This window comes from Centruroides sculpturatus, unplaced genomic scaffold, assembly GCF_000671375.1.
Source record: "Centruroides sculpturatus isolate CEXI.00-Female unplaced genomic scaffold, Cexi_2.0 scaffold1436, whole genome shotgun sequence".
Taxonomy (NCBI): domain Eukaryota; kingdom Metazoa; phylum Arthropoda; class Arachnida; order Scorpiones; family Buthidae; genus Centruroides; species Centruroides sculpturatus.
In genome coordinates this window covers 120,121-141,750 of record NW_019385730.1, presented here as the reverse complement: position 1 = coordinate 141,750, position 21,630 = coordinate 120,121, and the positions used below count along the sequence as shown (strand labels likewise).

The window sequence follows — 21,630 nt, the reverse complement described above, 5'->3', positions numbered from 1 at the left end:
ACACACATTCAGTATTCACCTTATATTATTTAATTATTTGCAGTTTATTTGATAGCGCNCAATTAAACACTACACTAAGACATTCGAGGAAGTTGTTTTACGCAATTGTAAAAGGAAACTGTACTTTAACCTTGATAGGTTTCACTGTTAACTGCTGCCATCTATTATTAAAATTTTACAAAAATAAGATGAATAACGGTAAATAAGTCGTAAGCACTCTGACATTTTGTTTTTGTTTATAGTCAAGGGAGTGTAAACTATAAGGTAATAATACTTTTAGGAATGTTTTCTTGTTATTAGTAATTTATTATTAACAAAATCGTTATTTTTGTAAGGTATTTAAGGCTAATAAATTAATTTTTTTTATTCGGCGAAAATAAATACCAAGACTATTCCAATTGATTAATTTCTTATATTTTATTTAACTATTTATATTTATTTAATCATTTAGCATTTATTTTCCTGACAGAATTTTCACTTCTCAGATTAATGTAAACTGTTATTCGTAATAAGGGACTACTGTTATTGTTATGAGTACACACATTCAGTATTCACTTTATATTATTTAATTATTTGCAGTTTATTTGATAGCGCAAATACAATTTTCAGATATTTCACCGATGCGTGAAAAATTGAAAGTGCAGTTTCTTTTACTGTATAAAAGTATAACGTAAAAATTCATACGCTTTAATTTTATTCTGAGTGATTCGTAACCTTTATAGAATATAACTTCTATAAAGTTATACCAATAGTAATAGAAGTGATTTTACAATGTTTATTACCATAGCTTACAAGTGAAATTGCAAAATCCCGGTTTTAACCTTAAACTTTACGATTTAAGGTGGAACAATGCACCTTTCCCCAATAATCATCTTCGTGTTATTTTGTGCTAATTTCAGTAAGTGAGTGTGACATTATCTTTAGGTACTTATTCGGGGAGAAAGTTAGCGAATCCTCTTTTATATGACGTAAAAAAATTCGGTGAATTCTGAAAATTTCGTCTGTGGATTTCGATAAAATCTCGCCATTTCTATTAATTGCCACGACAAATCTAAAAATGGTATGGTGGGTCAAAGTGACAATATCAGTGCACCCCGGACATAAAAGAAATTACAAAGTTCACTACACAAGTCATTTCATTAAAGATTTCTAAAGAGTGAGTGCTTAAACGTGCAAAACAATGTCTTATTTTTCTTTAATAAAACAAAAATTACATAGAAGTTTTACTATACTAAAATTAGAATGTTGTGTATTAATATTGCCCATCATAAATACGTATAAATTCAACGATTTGTATTTTATAAAGGTTAGAGATTACTCAAAATAAGTATAAATTACACGAATTTTATACTTGTTCTTTATACTCTGATATAGTACAGTATAAGAAACTTTATTTTTATTTCACAGGAACTAGTAAAATACCTGAAAACTTTCCAAAAAGATTGCAAAATTATATTTGCCTACTGCAATTTATTAAATACAATGCATGAATTTTTTAATGTATGATTATAGTATTGAGAATACTTCTGTAAATATGAAACCGATACAGAAAATTAACATTTCATCATACTTATAGCTTATTTACTATTATTAGATTATATTCTTAGAGAACTTTGAACAAGAAAATAATAGAAATTGACAATGAAACATTTGAAGGCTAAAATTTAGATTCCTTTTAGAATTACATAAAATTATTCCTTTTAATGTCTGAGTGTAGTGTTTGCTCGCTGTTACTGCGGTTAGGACGAGATGGTCAACTGCTCGTTTGACCCATAGACTGTGATTAATATAGGTATAACTTTTTAGTCTTTACGGGTAATCGAGTAACTGCTATTATTTGTTCTCTTGTCGAAGTTACTTTCAATATCATAAAGTGATATCACCGAATTAACCGATGATATCTATAAAGTCACGCGCTTATTGAGGGAGTTAATACATACTATACATTCAATACGCCATAATGGCGAATTGTACGAAACGTTAATACAAAATTCGGATGTGGCACGAATCTTCACTTCGGAAAAGTGAGATATTTTTTTATCCTTTATAATTAAAATGAATTCATTAAATTATAATATCTAATTTATTCAGGAATAAATGAATAATAAGCTTATCAATTAAATTTTCCGCAGATAAAGAATTTATTGCGCATTAGTATGAAATATCGTATACTTCTATAATAATACAATTGAAAATTTTTCTGCCGTGTGCGATTATTTAAAATTGCTGTTTCTCATATTGTAACGCGTTAATTCGCCACACGTATTGTACTTACCGAAAATACATAAAATACAGGTATGTGTTTTAGTATATCTCATTAATTAGGGGAGATCGGGGCAATTTCGGCATGCGGGGCAAGTTTGTCAAGCGCTTTTTTTAAAAAACAAATTAAAAGGAGACTTTGGTTATAGGTTAGGCAGTTGAGTTTTATTGGTGGCTTGTTGAGTGTAGTGTTTTTATTGTTCTCCAACAAGCGTAGTTGAATTATCAAGCAAATTTTCATTTTCGTTCAATTCCATATAATATTTTTTTTCCATTTATATTGAATTGGCAGGTTTTGTTATAATTCCATGATAACGAAAGTTACTTTTCCTGTTAGAAGGATGTAACTTCAACTTATTCACGTGGCCAGATCGTGGCTTGGCATTCTGTTCTCAGGGTTGTACTTAATGTTTCGAAATCATGACTAGCGGGGTAAGATCGGCAACATAAAGCCACATTAGAAGCAAAGGATAAAAATCAAACAGATGATAAATGAAAACATGTTTGCATTTGTTATTCATGTATATATGTCTTTGAACTTGCATTTCGTTGTAATAATATTAAATGGGTGTTGGATTTGTATTTCTTTGTTTTAATAGTGAATTCCAACTTATACATTGTTAATAACATAATTTTATATACGTGCCTATCTTGCCCCATTACTGTTGCCCCTATACCAGGGGCAACTTTAATAAAAATAATTAAAATAATTACAACTTTACAAAAAGAGAGAAGTTGCCGATCTTGCCCCTATACCCGGGGCAACTTCGTCAATTTCTCTCTTCTTGTAAAGTTGTAATTATTTTAATTATTTTTATTTTCAAACTGATTTTAACCAGTTATATAGTAAGAAAACATTCCAATAGACAATATGCAAAGCTTATTTTTCAGTTTACAGCAGTATTTATTACACAAAATTTAAGTAAAGCTTAACATGCCGATCTTGCCCCGATCTCCCCTATATAGTAAGCAGAAAAGCAGAAGGTCGAAACTTTATGAATATTAAGAAAAAAGTAATTAACTGCTTCATTCCGTAGTTTATACTTATTTGTTTTTTGTTCAGATCAGTAATTTTTATTCGGGATTTTTTCTGTATGTTAGTATTTGTGCCTGTGTGTGTGGGGAAGCTTTTTTCTATGAAGCTTAATAACTCCTGTAATTTTTGTCGAAATTTTCTGAAATTTTGCAAGGACGTTTGTGTATAAGGGGGATTGATGCTATTCAATTTTCGCGTTTAAAGGTCGATGAGGCGGAAATATAAACGAAAATCGAGTGTCATATGTCGAGTAGGTCGGACTTAATTACGATTTTATTCGTTATTAGCATTTACAGTTTCTATAAAACCCACTTTTACAATCAAAATTAAGATTTTTTCCATTTTATAATAGTTCAAAGTTTAAAATAAATAATAATTTAAAATAAAATACCGTAATAGATGGCGCCTCCAAATATTGCCTGGAAAGTTAATTCGTTGCTGGATTTTAATAAATTTAAACGTATACGATATTTAGTATTGCGAGTTGTTTCTAAATTGTCTTTATTTGATAATCTTATAACAAGGAAGTTCTTAATTATGAAAAAAAACGTAAATATTTTGAAAAGGAATGCAAAACGGGAATATGGAGTAGTGTGACCCAGGCTCTGAAATAACCAAAACATTTAATTTTTCAGTTCAGTTATTGCAGATAGATGTATATTCTTCAAATATTTTTATTTTGTAACTCATTTGTAATCGATAACCACCGCTTACGTCAGTGTTCTTAACGTCGACTGCGAGAAAATATTTCGAGGGATGCGAGTGTTAACAATAAGTTTTTAACCATTCGATACGTATTATAAAATTTTAAGCTGTTTTATGCTACATAAATTGCAGAGGACTTACTGGATACTCTGAGATCCGTCGAAAAACTGGAAACTCTTCGACCACGTCCAGGACTCTCCCTACTCTAATGTACCACTTCCATCTTGAACACAATTCTCAAGGGAGATAGGAGACCTTGTATTGAGATTCGAGGCTGTGTCAATTAGCGTAAACGAAAAGTTTAACAAGAATTTGGCGCTGTTAACAAGTGGATATCGCCGGTACTTGTTCTATGAATATGAAGCATTCGACTTGATAAACAGGTGGTTCAAAAGCCGTTTTGTCGCGTCAGAATGGCCGAGTGGTCTAAGGCGCCAGACTTAACTTCTGGTCCTCGTTTGAGGGCGTGGGTTCGAACCCCACTTCTGACAGTTTTTTTGTCGAGTGAACACGTCTCGTTTTACATCAGGAACGTGTTATGCTCGCGGTAATTTCGGTGTTCTTATGTTGTTACAGATTTTAATGTCGAAGTTTGTTGCGTTTTGCACAAAACTTTTTTTGTTTTCTGGTTTGTATGCATGACAAGATCATGCAGAGAAACCAGAGAAATCTTTTGTTTTTAATAGGATAATTCAGGATAACACCATTTCAACTACCATTGTTCGGTAGTGTTCTGAAACCTAAGAACATTAATGATTGTGAATTAGCGTGGAAACAAAGTAATAATAATTTCTTTGATTATAATTTACTTTACATAGAAAACTTAATTATGATAGTCCCCTATTTGATATCTAAAATAAGGACATCTTCTCGTTTGGCTACCATAAGACACCTGTATATAGACAACTCTTATTCGGTCATTTTTCATTTTAGATTACATTTGCAGATCAACACTACGTAGGTGATGAGTAAATTGGCGTAGAGTCGAAACGTATAAACAAATATTTAAACTCAATGGCAATTTGATGGTGCTTATATCTCAACAAACTTCGATATTGAAAATATCTACAAAAACAACGAAATTATCGCGAGTATAATGCAATAATACGTTTAGTGGATTATAAGAGAATTATCATGAAGGCAATGTCATGAAGGAGCCCATGATATGCGTTTGTGATAAAACGCTAATTATTTGCAAATCTCATCGCCACAAATGCATGGTGCAAATTTTACTTGATTTGGATGCTTCATTCAGGGTGTTGCATTTTGGATGGCCAGCAGTGTATTTTGGTAATATGTATTGATATGCAATTTTAGCATTATTCTTAGATGTACTAAAGTGCAAATAACATATCATATTCTATATACTATTCACAAATTATATAAGAATACGTTCATTCCGAACGTTTCGTAATAAGAAATCAAATTATCTGGAAATCTGCAGTGACGCCTATATGTAGTCTGTGAAATGATATATGAAAGATTATCTTAAAATATTTGAGATTAAAAGGTTAATTTATTTTAGTGTAATTCTGCCATTGTTATATGCTGCATGTTTATATACNCGTGCTACAGTTATTTATAGCTATGTAAACAGAGGGGACCGATTTAGCGGTAATATATGTAATAAACGAACCGGAATTGCAGTTTAACGTTTCGCACGCGACAGGGGACCGAAAATTCGGTATATAAAATAAACTAAGCAAAAAAATCATTCAAAAACATAATCTTATTAAGAATCCAACGTATGATGACGAAATACATCGTTAAATACGTAATATTCTATCACACGGATTTATGCAAATCAAATAAATTTTATGTCCAGAGCCTTGAGCCGCATGTCTCGGCTGCTGTAAAACGCGCGGCTTTAGCCTCAAGGCGTCAGTGTTCAACCGGATAATATGAGAACACAGCAAAAAGATATTTCAACACTCGACTGATTTAAGTTTTCTCCTCATATTTTACAATTCAAATTTAATTTATTGTAATTAAGGCAGAAAATGAAAATGTAAAGATATACGTAAGTCCGATGATAATAAATTTTAATAAGAATAATTCGAGAGCTAACTTTATTTTAACGTATTTTTATGCTGAAACTCGGTAAATATAACCAAGTGTAAAATTTAATAACGTGGGTGCTTGTAAATGCAGTGTAATGACGTATTTAGTCTTCTCTATTTACCCCCACTTTGAATATCGAAAAAGTCACAAAAAAGGGTATTTTTCATTTTTAAGAACATATTAAAGTATCTATAAGTTCTATATTTATAATTTACAATAAAATATTTTACGTACGGGATATTTGGTAGTGGGATGTTTGAAAAATACGTCTATAAAATTATTTAATTTTTATCAGAAATTACGTTTTTGTTTGCGTATAGTTGATAATTGAAACCATCACTTTATTATACAAAAATAATAAGTTTATATAATACTTTTCGCTATTCAACTTGATATACTATATACTATTCAATTTGTGTAATTTAGTCTTGTCCTATTTGTGAGACTAATCGGGGGTAGGATGTTTACGAGGATGTCCCTCTCCTACCACTTACTCGACTCAAGACCTTGAGGTCCGGTCTCGCTTGTCTAAAAGATGGAAAAAAAAGGTTTAGGAGAAAGGATCGTTAGATTCTTTCACCTGTCAGGATCTGACACCAATCTATCAATTTATTGCGGATAGATACGCGGATGGATGGGGAATTATCACGAGCGATCTCGTCGAGGACTTCGGGTTCAGTATGGAGTGGATAATGTCGGAAGAAACGTACACCAATCCAAGTTCGTTAACAAAATACCCGTTTATTCCGTACATTTATACATAGTTAATAATTGGAATACAAATTCCTCTCGGGTTCAATCCGTATAGTTCAGAAAGTAACGGCAAAGTATAAAGTAGTCGCGACCCTACCCGCGAGGTTCGAATATTCGAGAGAGAGCTTACACATCATCGCGTGTAGGATAAATACCTCTGATTAGGTTGTTATAACGTTGATCCGAGGTTTGTCCTTCCAAGTTCAAAGTTCAAATCAGTCCAAAGTTCGAAGTCGAAGTTCAAAGTCTATTAAAGACGGTGGAGACGAGATGCAGTTAAATCCACGGGCACACACTCACAGTATAGAGAAAAGAACCTAATTTCCCCCTTGTGTCGTCATCGCACTTGCCTTTTATATGGGGGCTCTTTTTTCGAGATTTCCCCATGTACGTCACAGGTTATCTTCTTTGACCAATGATGGGCGAAGTGACAAACTTATGACACAACAGTTAACTCATCTTCTACAGGGAAGTATTGTCGTGGGAACGGAGTTTTTATGAGCGATTTTTATGAGAAAATTTGTCGGTTGTTTTTCCCTTTTTGTGTTAACCCTAACTTTAAAAAAATCGGTTTGATTTTGAAACAAAACGGTAAATGAATGAATAAAAATGAATATAACTATTCGAATCTTATATCCGGGCCCTCACATATTGCTCTATTTTGTAATTCAAACTTATGTTTGTCACAATCAATGTAAGAAATTTACCAAAAAAGCGTAGCAAAAGGTATTTGTATCGTGTCTTCTGTTCAGAAAACAAAGAAAATTATTTTATAGATACTAAAACAGTTTTTAATCTCCATTGTGAAAATAACACTTTCGGAAATGTTTGCTACCTGCAACGATCGTCTCTAGTCAATTAAACATAAATTGGGAGCTGTAAAGGTATATTAAACAATCTTTCCACGTTTAAAAAGGAAGATATAATAGAAAACAGGGGAAGACAGACGGGCGGATTTTCAGTCAGACAAAGATGGAGATGAGCTGGAAACAGTTTTTATCGAATATATCATCGATGACATAGGAAAAATTTCACAAGTTTCATTACAAGTCAGTTAAGCTTTACTTCATGTTTCAACTGAGCAAGTCCTGGGACTGCGTGTTCTGCAAAAATCTCGGGCACATTGAATTAGCTGTATCGTTACTCTTAGTAAGTTCGTATATAATTGGGGAGCCCGCATTTCTGAGGAACGCTCGTATAAGACCAAATTTTTTTCCTCCTGTTGCTAACTTTTTCGGTGTTTTATACAGGTAATTGCGTGATTACATGTTATATGAAGCTGCACCGGAGGGAATGTTACCGTATTATATGCAGTATTAATTAGGCCTATATTTTGTTGCTTTTATAAGACTTCAGACTTTGTAAAATGATTCTTGGCTCTTACTGGGTTCGCCTTTGTCAACGGTAATATTGGTTTCGTGAAAGCTGGAAGCCTCGACACGGCCTAGATTTCCTATAAAGAGTCAATTGACAAGAGTTATCACATAAATTTTTGTGTATAAAACGTAGATATCACTCATGTAAGAATTATTTATCTTTTATATCTATACAATATATACAGACCACAATAATAATACGATATTCAAAATTAATTTATGTTTATCAATAGAGAAGAATTTGGCTACTAAATTATCTTGCACCTGAAGAATAGAACGAATATTGTTTCATTCAAGTGTTATATATAAGGTAAATAGTTTATATGTTTACTTTAAGAACGTATTTTTTTAAAATAAAAGTTAAGTAAAACGAAGAAATATGACGAATTTGTATTATATATAAATTATTAAATTTGAATTAAAGAAATGGCAGAAGCAAATGCTTCAAGTGCGGAGAACAGCGTCGTCGTCTCTGAGGTCAATTACGAAGAAGTTGCAAAAGTAAGTCGGTAAATCGAATTTTATTTTAATGTAAATTATAGATAATTGTTTTGTGACACAACTATTATTTTGGAATGACTTGAAGATTCTACTTACTCCTAATTTCTTGCAAAGAACTGAAACACGTAATTTCGTTGCCGTAAAATTAGAAAATGCTGAAAAACAAGTATATATAAACTAAGGACAGTATTGACATGTATCTAATTTCAATTGTTTATCTGTCAAATTAGTTGCTGTAATTTCAAACAGTGAGTTACGTATGCTAAACAGGTTACTCAGAAAAATTCTTAGTTAAAACTTTTTCGTATAAAAATTTACGTGTTAAATGAACTTAATGTATTTTTCATGGCAACGGAAATTACAATTGTTGGAATTAATTTGTTTCTGACGTAAAAGTTTAAATGTACAACAGGAAACTTTCTCAAATGTTAATTTTATATTTAACTTCACAATATGAAAAGAAAGAAATAACAATAATTAGGCCTATATTTAAGGTTTTTTTGTGGTATAGAATAGATGGATAGCCACTTGAATATAACTGTAAAGTTATGGGAAAGGGTTTCAATCAATCGTACTCAAATCGAATGTTTTCATAATGTTATAGTGGTGCATTAATATTAAATACACTTTATATTGTTAATTTTACTTTCTATAAACTGTAATGTAGACTAGTTTAAAGGTGGAAATTAATATATATTAATTAATTACAGGCAACTTATGGGGTGACGCAAGGCGAAAATATTCTTAGGAAAATTCCAAACGGTAAATGCTTTTGTATATCTTACTGTATAAATTAAACCGTAAAAAGACGATATAATAGAAGATATTCTGCAAAATTCGTTTATTTTGGTTTATATGTCTGTTTATATGAATTTCTTATGGCGCCATTAAAATTCTTTAGTTGTATTTTTGTTAGAAGAAGGAAGTATGTTTAATGCATAAATTTCGCTGCATACGAAAAATTAATTATTTTAATTTTTTAGGAATAAGTTTGCCATAATTAAATAGAAAATATATATTATTTTCAATTTTTAATCGCATGAGTAGAAGAATGAAAAAAGCACGACCGAGAAAAATTGTGTTATATATTAAAAAGCAATACTTTACTCTGATTAAATTATTGTCTTCTACACAGTTATAATGAAGATGGGAATTTTTTAGTCTAAAAATTATTTATATTAAATTGATTTACACGCATAATTTTTATCGCAGTTTAACTGTTATTAAATTACTATAAACAATTATAGTTTGGTAAAAAGTAATATTGAATTCCGTATTAGTTTCAGCGGTGAAATATGATGAATGTCAATCGATACTGTACAAGTGTGAAAATGTTCACACTGGACCAAAATATGAATTTCATTTTGGAGAATCGAAAGCAAGTTCCTCAAAGAAAGAAGATGAAGAAAGGAATAGTGAGTACCAGTCCTTACAATAAACGCACATAAGAAATACTGTATTAACAATTTTTCTGTTCTTTTGTGCCGAGAATGAATACTTTTAATTAATTTACCATAATAAACACTACTTAAGTACTGTACATAAAGTGCTTTGTACAGAATATAAGATTACTGAAAACAATTGTAATTTTTGTTGTTTTAAATGATTTCAAATTACGGTTTTTTTGTGCTTGAAAGTGGCGTAGAATATTCCGAAACTAAAATAATAGAAACTAGTAAAGATTTCAGCTAATTTCTAGAAACACATTGAAGAAAATGCTTGATAAAGTATTTGTAATAAATTTCATCGCAAAGTTTTTTTTTTTTAAATTAATTTATAATTAGAAAACTTTGTATATTAGTTTCTTACACAGAATAACTTACAATAAGTATCTTTCACTAATTTTTTACTAAAGACCTGGACAATCAATAAGTATCCACTTTAAATCTATGAAAGTCAAACATTATCTGAAGTATTTTTTGTTATATAATCCATATTCTCTAATTTTATAAGCTCAAAAATATCAATTGCACATTACTTCCTTTTACTAAAACAATGTTGTTATGAAGAGTATTCGAGTCATACATACTCACAGAACTTTAATAATACAGTGAACAAGAGGATATCCTGCTGGTAGGTGCTAAAAACAGAAGAGCTGATGAATTCTTCTACAAGCAGTATTCCACAAGCTTTTCCACTTGGAGGGTATACAGTAAATTAGCGCTGACAGCGTGAATGAGACTTCGATTCATAATGAGTATTGAAATCTTTAAATCTTAGCATATTATAAATATATAAAAATACACGGGCACTTTTGTGAAAAAGTACTATAACAACCACTTTACCTGGCGGACTATGAGTACCAGCATACATTGTCTTAAAGTATGTTCTAATTGTAATACATCGAACTATTTTTACCGAACTGAAATCCATATGTAATCTGATAATAAAACACAAAATCGTGTTGCTGAACTCAAAACACTGGTGTATGCATTAAGAATATTGATTAGCGTGGCAGGCTGTGGATGACACGATGTACAAATCTTTTTCGGCTGTTTATGATGCTCAATAACGATATTTGTTTCACACGCCGAAAGAACTAACCGGCTGCTTTTTGTCCATGAGGATTGTAGAAGCAATCAGCACAACGTCTTTGCAAACGTTATCTGGCATTTGTAGAAATGTGCGAATGGAATCGAAGGTCCATAAACGAAGTGTGGGGTAGCCCATCAGAACCTAAAGGCTTTGTTTCACTCGTTATTATTATTTATGAATATCAGAATAAGTTGCATCCACGATACATGGTCTGTTTACCGTACGACAAGGAGACTATGTTTAATTCTAATATTTCTCTCAGCCGGATCGCTAAGATATGTATTTCGCTGTTGCTTCGAAGTTTGTTTTTCAAAAGGATATATAGATTAACCTCCTGGTATACTCCATTACTATACAGGGAAGCGATTGAAATTATCATGTTAGGCACATGTTATGTTTTGCCAGTAGGATGCTGTTTATTCTATGATTAATTGAAGTTGCAGTTGCGCAGAGAACTGAAATCGTTTTCAAAATTGAATCGGTCAACTTTGATAAACTTTTCTATTTTACGTAACATGAGACGAGAAAATTAAAAATGTAACAAAAACTCGGGTCCACAATTCCGTTATCAATATACAAGAAATTAAAAAAAAAAAACTTTTTTTAACTGTTTTCATGCTAGCAAAAAGTGATTTTCATAGATCGTACCCGAAACAATATTACGGACTTCGTAAAGTGTCGACTCAATTCTAGTTTTACGTTAATACACATTTATGATTTAAATTGAAATATTAAGATATTGATAGATATATTCCACACAATTTCGAAAATATTCTTCTTGAAACTTGATAAATTTGCAATTATAACAATACTGTATTGGAAGCAATCCTAAGTGATAGGCAATTAAAGTAAACGTGTCATATTCTTGTTATATTAGATATTATTTAAAGCTCACTATTTATTTCAAATGAATAATGTCATATGATATGATATTCTCTTGCCATTTATTGTGTCAGAATTCAAATAATTTAGAAAATAATATGAATGGTGTTGCCACCTTTTCAAAATTGCTGACCCGGACAGTCCCTCTCGATTCTCCTCCGCCGCTTTTTATTTTTTGTTTCCGCCCCGTAGGCACTGAGTGGGCCTCTTTAAGCAAGCTTTTATGGGTTCTGCCAGGCCTATAATGGGGCGAAATATTTTAAAATCAGGATGTTATACTTAGAAATAAAAAAATTAGGTATTTTTATTGTGAATAGAAAATAAAAATTTTTTATTAGAAGATAAACATGATATACAGTAAACCCCCTATATCTCGGGTTCATATAATGAAAATTCGTATATCGCGGCGAAAAAATTGCGATCGTATTAGTATAAGGACGCTAACAGAGACTCGTAAAATGCGGTAAAACGTCATCACCGACTCATGTCGCGACAGGATTGGTCGAATCTGGACCAATAGTGGACGAGCTACCGAACTACTTACACGCTACTGAGAGTTTAGGCGGATAAGTTGAGTTTACTATCGTCTGTACAGTATGTAGGTTCAAATTAGGTGCTGTAAGTCTAATACAGTACTGTAATTTTATACATTTCTTGTAAAAAAATATTTCTTATTCAACGGCCAGAACAATTATTTCTATTAGTGATGTCTCCAAAGTTCAACGAATTTTTCGCAGAAAAATAACTTATCAGAAAACGCGGCCGCCGTTTGGTGCGCTGCTCCGCGACGAAACAAGCTTAAGCAATGGCGTGGTCGTACGGTGCAAACTCGGTATGTAATCCTACAATTTCTTGTTTATGTCATAGTTTATACGGATTATTCCCAAAAAATTACACGTGTTTTGGAAATGTTGAGTGAAATTAGTCTAGAATCGATTAATTTTATGGAAGAAAACCTTTCAAACAGCCGTAGTCCGTAAACTGCACACGTGCCGGGCTGTGATTGGCTCATGTATTTGAGGATTCCTACAACGCGAAATTTTTATAAAGCGGAACGTATCTACCGCGTTATAGGGGTGTCGACTGCATTTTTAAAGTAGTAATCCCATGCGGCATATTCAAAAATAATTAATAACAGTCCGATGTCGATATTAATTGCAAAAACAATAGACAAAGGTAAGAATAATAAATAATAACACATTAGAAATTGGAATGTTAAATATAAATTCATTTATCCTCTGAACGTTTGAAAAATTTCCTTTTTTTAATATAAATGTTTTTATTTGTCTTCCAAATTTTCTACTTTTTCCTTTATTGTGCAAACTTCATTAAAATCATCGGCACCTTTTACTGTGAAGTCAAGTTTGTTTATATATTTATCAAGTTCGCAGCAGTCTTCTATAGTTGGAATATTATTTTTTAAACTAAATTTTTGAAATCATAGCAGTTGTTTAAATATTCCAATGCTCGTGAGTGCACCTTATCGGTTTTTTGTTTGAATATTTTTTTTGACTTTTGCTTTTACGGTTTTTTAACTGTAAAACCGTAAAAGCATTGTTCGTTTCTCTGCATTATATCGTTTCTTAGATCCGTAAAAACAGTATTCAGTGTCGTCAATGTTTTCTCCTTCAAAAATTAATATATATATTTGGAAAATATGTAAAGAGGAATGGACGAAATATACCACCAGTTCTGGTAAGGATTTTTCATCGTTAATGCTATTTTCATGATCTTGCACAAATGTCTAGATTGTAGGATTACATTCTTCTTCTCCCTGATTTATAAAATAAAAGGTAAAAGCAAGCTAATTTTTCAGTGACCTATTAATAGCATTATATAAAGTTACCCATGTAGTAGAAATATGCTTCAAGATTTCATAGTATGACTGCTAAAGGAAATCGAAACAATTTCTTAATTTTTAGATGTTGCAGGCACTCGATAAAAATTCGCTATAGACTTTTAATACTAAACTTTCTACATCATATTTCTTTGTTTTTAATGCATATTTAGCGATATTATAGAAAATATGACAGTTACAATTCAAAATGAGGTGATATTTTCAATTGGTAATCCTGTATTATCAATTGTTAATTTTATAACATTAAAAATGTCTTCAGAAGTTTCACTTCACATTTCTTTAAAATCTATCAAAGCATGCACAATAGGTTGCTCGTTGTCAGTCAAATTAAAATGTCGAATGGCGATTAGAAATAACTTTTTATCACCTTTATTAGAAGCATCTGTTTCAACATTAAATAGTAAATGTTTGAAACAGATATAATTAGTTCAAGAGCGTATGGAGCTAATACGTTGAGAAACTCAAATAATTATTTATTTTAAATCGATGTCGATTTCTATTGACAGAAAGCAAAAGAAGCCCGGAAAGGGCAATTTTAAAGTAATTGTTTTGTAAAACAAAGGTACGTTGTAGGAGTGAATTCATTTTATTATTCTTTACCGTGCCTGAAGAGCTGGCTGTCAAAGTGATGTGTATTCATCGTGGGTACCAAATAAATTTCTACTTTGTCTTCTTTCCAGAAATTGTCAGGTTAGTTCGAGTGTTTTTTTTTTTTTTTGTTTAAAGCTTTACCTGTTTACTATTCCATGCATTTATACAATGCTTGCATTTTGCTGCTTATTTAATCATTTATTTATTTCGTCCAACTCTATATTAATAAAAAGCAAATTACGATAAACAATGTTATAAAATTAGTTCTTTCATCGATGAATTAAAGCGTAATATCTTGTTTTTTACATTTACGGCCGAAATTGAAAGTGTTCAGTAATTTCGCATAATGCATATTTTTCCACTTTACATTCAACATTACCCGAGCGGACTTGCCTAAATGCAACACTTATTTATTCAGTGACGTTATATTATCTCTATATATAGCTTATATAAACAGAGATGAAATTCCTGTGTAATTTCTACTACTCTAATAAAATAAACTAAACTGACATGATCTTCAATTAATTATTATTATTGTTATTTACTTGCAGATATATTCAAAAATTGCTCCCGAAAGATAAAGGACAAATATAAGGCTTATTTTTCTTACATGAGAGCTTTCTTATGGGAAGGAAAGAGAAACGATTTTCCATTAAAAGATTATTTCGTAGAATTGACATTAGAAAAGGCAGATTTATTTGGAATGACAAGCGGAGAGGAAATATGTCTGAATGAAATATTTGCCATAGAACAAGATGGACATCAAACTATTTTAGTTACAGGAGATCCCGGTTATGGTAAATCTACTTTTTGCAAAAAAATTGCGTACGATTGGGCATCCTCCAGTTATCTGCAACACTTTCAAATAACTTTTGTTGTAAGTTTACGAGAATTAGGTGTTAAAAGCGTAATAGGTGCATTACTCGATGAGATGTATAAACACCCACCAAGTGATAAAGACTGGAAACTACAAGACAGCCAAGAAAACATTTTGGTGATTTTGGATGGTTTCGATGAGAGTGTAGACAAATCTAAAATTATAAAATTTATAAGAGACGAATCTTATTATATTTCTGGTCGAATGACGATTGTGGTTACGAGTCGACCTCAAGCAGCTGAAGAAATCAGAGAGGACATGAACATGTGGTTCTTAGTAAAAGGGTTTTCTTCGGTAAACCAAGAAAGATACATTAAAAAAATGTTTAAAAAAGACTTGAGTAAAGCCGACAAACTCATTTCTGAACTGGAAGAAAACGACTTTTATAGAGAAATATCAGAATGTCCTCTAATGCTGCACATGTTGTGTTGTCTTCGTCAGAATGAAAAAATAGAAAAACTTAAAACTATGACTGATTTATACATTAAAATATTTACTCTCATAACTGAACGTTACTTAAGAAAAACTGATCAGAAAGTTACGTTTAAAAGAGGAAAATATTTTGTGGGTGAAGATTTAGTATTGAAATTGGTAAAAAAATTCAAATACTCCTTCACATCAAAAGATTTAGAGACTTTATTCACGAAAGAATATGAACGCAATTTCATCATTGGACTGGACATTTTCACTGGCAGTTTCTTTTCTACATGCGATAATATAGTTGAGTATAATTTTCTTCATCATACATTTTTTGAATTTCTATCAGCTTTATTAATGTATATGGAAAATGTTTCATTGTCAGAGGAGATTAGAGAAACGGAATTATTATTTATATTTGGATTATATAAGGATAAACCTTTACCCAAAAAGGTAATAGCTGCATTTGAATATAATTTGTATCATATTGTACAGGTTCTTCGCGCTCACAGAGAAATGAAACTGAAAAACAATTGGAAACAATTTTGTTCTTATGCAAAAGTTCTACTTATTGATTGGAGAGATCTTATTCTTATCCAAAAGGCATTGCAGTTGCTTGTATTACCAGAATTATATTTACTTTTTCACGAGACTCCAATTGAAGGCGAAGATCAGAAAATGTACTTAAGTAAGTACCAAAATTTCCGCCGTTTAGCGAATAAATTGAAGGTTAACGTTATTATTTTAATTGAAAAAAATTCTTCGGATAATTTACAAGATATCAGAGAACCTGTTTCAAGAATTATCGGTTTTTGTCATGTAATGAACAGAATTAATGTGGACATTAATTTAATTGGCGTATGCTGTGGCGAATCCTGTAGCGCTATGTTTAGTGATTTCTTTAATTATGATATTCTTCATTATTTCACGAATGTAAATTACAATTTAAATCTGTCTAACATTCGGGAATCATTAAACATAAGTATAGACGAGCAGTTAGTCGCATTGCAATGTTCGAACAGCGTGGATGGACCCATCACTTGTATTTTATCATTGTTGGAATACGAAATTTTACGTGAGCGCATCAAATTTTGGTTTGCCATTAAGCAAAGTTCAGAATGCGTAATAATGTGAACGAATTTGAAAATATATATTAAGTTGTCAAACAGAAATACTGTCTAAATTCTACTGATAGAATTAAATCGGTCTGTCAGTGACGAAACTGCAAGTAATCAAATGGATAGACTAAATTGTTAAACGTTGTGGATCGTCGGCTGAAACATTTTTCTAACATTATAACTTACACGAAAATAAAAGCAATTGTATTTGTATACAGTAAATAGTGTATCTCTAATGTTTTAAATTGGTTTTGTTGTAAATATTTCGTTGTTACAATGTTGAATACAGTGGTTTTCCGGTCAAACAATGCACTGTGTTTTTGTTTTTGATGGCAAAAAAAAGGAAATTTTACTCTAGTTCTTTTCGTGAATGGAAACTGCAATAAAATTTGTGTAGTCTGTTTGACAGTACGGTAAACACAAACGTTTACGGTACTAAATACTGTATTGTCAGTGCTGGCACTGCAGCATGGGCAAAGTGGGAATCTCTTCAACGCGCCAAATTTACATAAATTTTCGTGAGTGAAAATAACGAAGATCTAAACTATCGTAGTAATGTGAAGTATTTTAAATAAAATGACTATTTCGAAACACTCAAAAATATCCTCCCAGTTGTAATAGGCACGACAGTTTAAATCAAATTAGTTTTCTCTATAATTAGAAGGATAAGCGGCGTCAAATGCACGTCTTGCCACGTTGAAAATTTTAGGACCCGTTTCCGTTTTTAATGTTTTTTACTACAGCAGTGTAATAAAGTAGGGGAAAGTGGGGCAAGATGAGAACATTAAGGTGTGAAAAGTCATAAGACGGCAACCACTTTGATGAGAACGATAATTTTTTTATTCTCGGCAATTACAACATTTGGTAAAATATAATACAAAATTTAATTTTTGAAAAACGTGTAATATTTTAAAATTATATGTAAATGCACCAACTTGCCCGACCCATAGGAGAAATTAAGGTTTGAAAAGTCATAAGATGACAACCGCTTTAAAGAGAACAATAATTTCTTTTATTTTCAGCAACTACAACATTTGGTAAAATATAGACTAATAGTCTACAAAATTTAATTTTTGAAAAACGTTTTTAAAAAAAAGAACATTTAATATTTTAAAATTATATGTGAATTCACTATCTTGCACCACTCATGGGGTAAAATGGGGATATTATTTTTATATACGAGAAGGACAAGTTAAAATGGCTAAACTGTCATTTTCATCAATATTGGCATAAGAACAGTGTGCCCATTTATCAAAACGGCCACGTTTAGCTCAACTCTCTGTAGATACAGAGTATAACACTACACAATAGAGACATTCTGTGTCATTTTTCTTTTGTTTCTTGATAGGCCTACCCTTGCTGAAGGGGCATGTTTGTCGTCTCTGCAGCAATAAAGTCTGCCTTTTAAAATACTTCCGGATTCATAGGCCCTATTCACGATCAACCTGGGGCTAGATGAGTACCTCATCTTGCCCCAAAGTACACTTTTCACACTGACTACAAACACAGGTAAACTTCATTTCAAAACTAAACAAATACAGTCTTAAAGGTTATTTCGAATACCATATCTTCATGTAAAAGGTAATATAAAAGTTCACAATGATACATACTTTGTAAAAACTTTTTAGCAGGTGTAAAATTAGATGAAATAGTGCCGAAACATGAGAAACCTTGTCTTACTTCCAAACAAAGCGAGAGATTTAGACGTTCTCTCGCTCTATGATTCACTTCGAGGTAGACATTTAGTTCCCCAAATAACAGTTAGATAAAAGCACATTAACCAAAAATAAACGGATGTTCCGTCTTACCCCACGACCCCATCTTGCACCACCTTCCCCTACAAGTATTTTCAATAATGCGGGAAGTCGAAGTTGATATTTGATGCTTTTAATATTAAATAGTACGAAGCTAAAGTGGAAATTTTTATAATTATCTTTCAGATTTTCTTAATTGTCAGAAATCTGAAAGATAAAATATTATTTTTTTAGTTATTTATTATACATAGTATATAAAAGTTATTTACAGGTAATCGTTTTTAACATTTATTCTAAAATTTGAATAATTACTTATATTATTTATTTAAAAATATTATACTTCTTACAAAATAGAAGGTAAGAAGTATAATATTTTTAAAATAAATAATATAAGTAATTATTCAAATTTTAGAATAAATGTTAAAAACGTTTATTTTTTTTCATTAAACTAGTGTTACATATCGTCAACTTGGTCTTCTAATTAAATGAATTAGCAAATGATTTGCTTTAATTGGTGTACAACGATACAAATGAATATACTGTTTAACGTTACGACAGATGAAAGTTTATGTAGATAATTACGCAATTATCAAATACAGACGAATACAATGAACAAAATACACCGAAAGGCGATTCTCTTGGTTGACGGACCATAAATATACTAAAAATTGCCTGAACTTCTCTTTTATAAAATATAAATTGTATACAACCATTATCATACCAGTGTTAAAACAGAGAATTGGTATTTGTAATTAATATGGTGAAATTAAACGAGATACGTTCTATAAAGTTTACAAAACACTAGAAATAAACTTAAAGCATGTGAATTTGTACGCTATATTTAAATAATAGCACAGCATAAGAAAGTTATATTTTCATTTCATGGTGAAATAGGTAAAAATGTTTGCAAAAAGATATGAAAGTTGTACACGAACTACCGAACAGAAAGTTCTTACATTATAAAAATACTGTATCGGCATATTAAGGGTTAAGTACTACACATACCAGTTTAAACCCTGATCTCTCCTTCTTTATAATAAATAAATAAAATATACAAAATATCGATATTCAGAATGAAATAATTTAGTTTTATATCACTTAACTAATTGCCTAAAACTCAAATCTAGGGCAAGCAAAACAATTTAGATTTTAATGAAAAAAAATAATTCTAAAGTGACAATCCTGGTCAACAGGAGGTACAGACTTTAGTGTTTTGACTTAAAGTAAAATGGCGGTCGTATTACCCGTCGTTGCTTCAAAATGCACTACATCTAAGGTCACGGGCACTTTGTGTAGTACATTGAAGCTCGTTAATTCTCCCCCACTAAAATAATCGACTTGTTAAGTAGAGTGCAAAGTGAACATCAGTGACGTTGCGAACGTTGCTGCTCGTTCTTTGTTACTCTGTTTGACTTAAATAAATTTTTATTATAATTGTTTGAAAAAACCCTAACATCACTTTTAATGATATAAACATGGCTAGAAAACGGCAACAATCGCTTGAGCAAAGCTGCGATTACACCCATTGTCATCTATGGACTATTCAGACGCACAGTTAAGGTACGCTTACAGGGAAACAAACTATGTTTTAGAATTATGCGATTTAAACATATAATAATTAATCTCGATAAGAAGAATTTGGGATTTGGTCTGTATACCAATAATCACGAAATATTTTATTGATACAAACTGAACATTTTAAAATATTTTTGAAGTAATTCTTTTCGTTTCCGTAATTCGTCCGGATATGTTCAGTACCGTCCCTCACCACCCAACCGCCCCATTGTAGGCATAGACGAACCGATAATGGGCTTGCTAAAAAAGGCCCTCATGGTGCAATTAAAATCGTCATAACTCAGTCTTCAAACATATTCCTTTGGTATATAGCATGCACTGCTTGTAAATAATATGACGTCGTCTAACAATGTTTTCTAATGAATGTAAATATTCTGAATACATAACCTTTGCTGAAGTAGATCTTCAGTAATAAATGATCAATTAGCTTATTTGTTAAATTTTCTGCAGATAAAGAACTTGATGGGGAATTCCTATAAAATAATCTACACTTCTGTACTGAATCATTTAAAAATCTTTCTGTTGTGCTTGATCGAGATCGAAACTGAATAAATGGAAAAAATGAATGCATTTGCATTAATTGAATTCAGACTTTGAAGACTTGTCCATCTCGTTACATATTCATACGTCATTAGATTCTTAAAATACACAGGGTGAGTCAGAATTATGTGGAAAATGTTAAATTTTAATTAAACATTATTGATGAAACATCTTAATTTTGTATAATAAAAAAATGAGACCTCGAACACCTGAAGGACAGAATAAAGGTGTTCGAAGAAGGTGTGATATCCAACATTTCCTTAGAAATGTGTGTTCTGGCACTAAATTGTACTGTTGAACGTCGGTTTGAGTGCATCAATCGTGTCAGTAGTCAGGTTGAGACTCTGTATAAGCTTTAAGTAAATGCTTTCTCTCAAATAGTGTTCACATAATTTTGACTCAGCCTGCATTACACGAGTATTAATTACACTAAAGAGGCTCCAACAGACTGGTGCAAAATTTGTATATTCTATTTGACAACATTTTATACACGGATATAACATACCACTCCCTTTTGGTTTGGAGCTTTTTCAGTCAATTATTTCGAAACACCTATATAAAGTTTCGCATGTTTGCTGTTTCATCTGAAAAACTTTCAATACAATTCTTTAAATCTAGACCAACTTTTCAGGAATTCAGTTATGGCGTTAAATATTACGTAGTTCTTACTCTGGCGAAATCAATTCGACTTTTACTAATTAATGTACTTATGAAGGCCAATAAAATTTTCCAGTCTGCCACTGGTAATTAACATATTAAGAAATTGTATAAGTTTTTGTTTTACAAAGT

The 21,630-nt window shown here is 31.3% G+C and overlaps 1 protein-coding gene and 1 non-coding gene across 6 annotated transcripts; both read left to right on the top strand.

The window, feature by feature from the left end:
• The first annotated feature begins 1,721 nt into the window (after nt 1-1,721).
• On the top strand, nt 1,722-17,219 carry LOC111641615 (baculoviral IAP repeat-containing protein 1e-like). Of its 5 annotated transcripts, none has more exons than XM_023387816.1 (6): nt 1,722-1,792; nt 8,427-8,503; nt 8,618-8,694; nt 9,405-9,456; nt 9,975-10,109; nt 15,112-17,219. In XM_023387816.1, the coding sequence occupies exons 3-6, from the start codon at nt 8,620-8,622 to the stop codon at nt 16,986-16,988; spliced, it is 2,139 nt and encodes a 712-aa protein (XP_023243584.1). In that variant the 5' UTR covers nt 1,722-1,792; nt 8,427-8,503; nt 8,618-8,619; the 3' UTR covers nt 16,989-17,219. The 5 variants fall into 5 exon arrangements, with proteins under 5 accessions (XP_023243584.1, XP_023243582.1, XP_023243583.1 ...); XM_023387814.1 differs by lacking the exon at nt 1,722-1,792 and adding an exon at nt 2,173-2,295; XM_023387815.1 differs by lacking the exon at nt 1,722-1,792 and adding an exon at nt 7,945-8,337.
• Nucleotides 4,411-4,494, top strand: Trnal-uaa. Its single transcript has one exon. It is a non-coding gene; the product is annotated as a tRNA-Leu (tRNA).
• Nucleotides 17,220-21,630: the final 4,411 nt, after the last annotated feature.

Coding starts and splice junctions, on each gene's coding strand:
- LOC111641615 (XM_023387816.1), top strand. CDS start 8,620: ATGGCAGAAGCAAATGCTTCAAGTGCGGAGAACAGCGTCGTCGTCTCT. Junction 9,457..9,974: donor TCTTAGGAAAATTCCAAACG/GTAAATGCTTTT, acceptor ATTCCGTATTAG/TTTCAGCGGTGAAATATGAT. Junction 10,110..15,111: donor AGAAGATGAAGAAAGGAATA/GTGAGTACCAGT, acceptor ATTTACTTGCAG/ATATATTCAAAAATTGCTCC.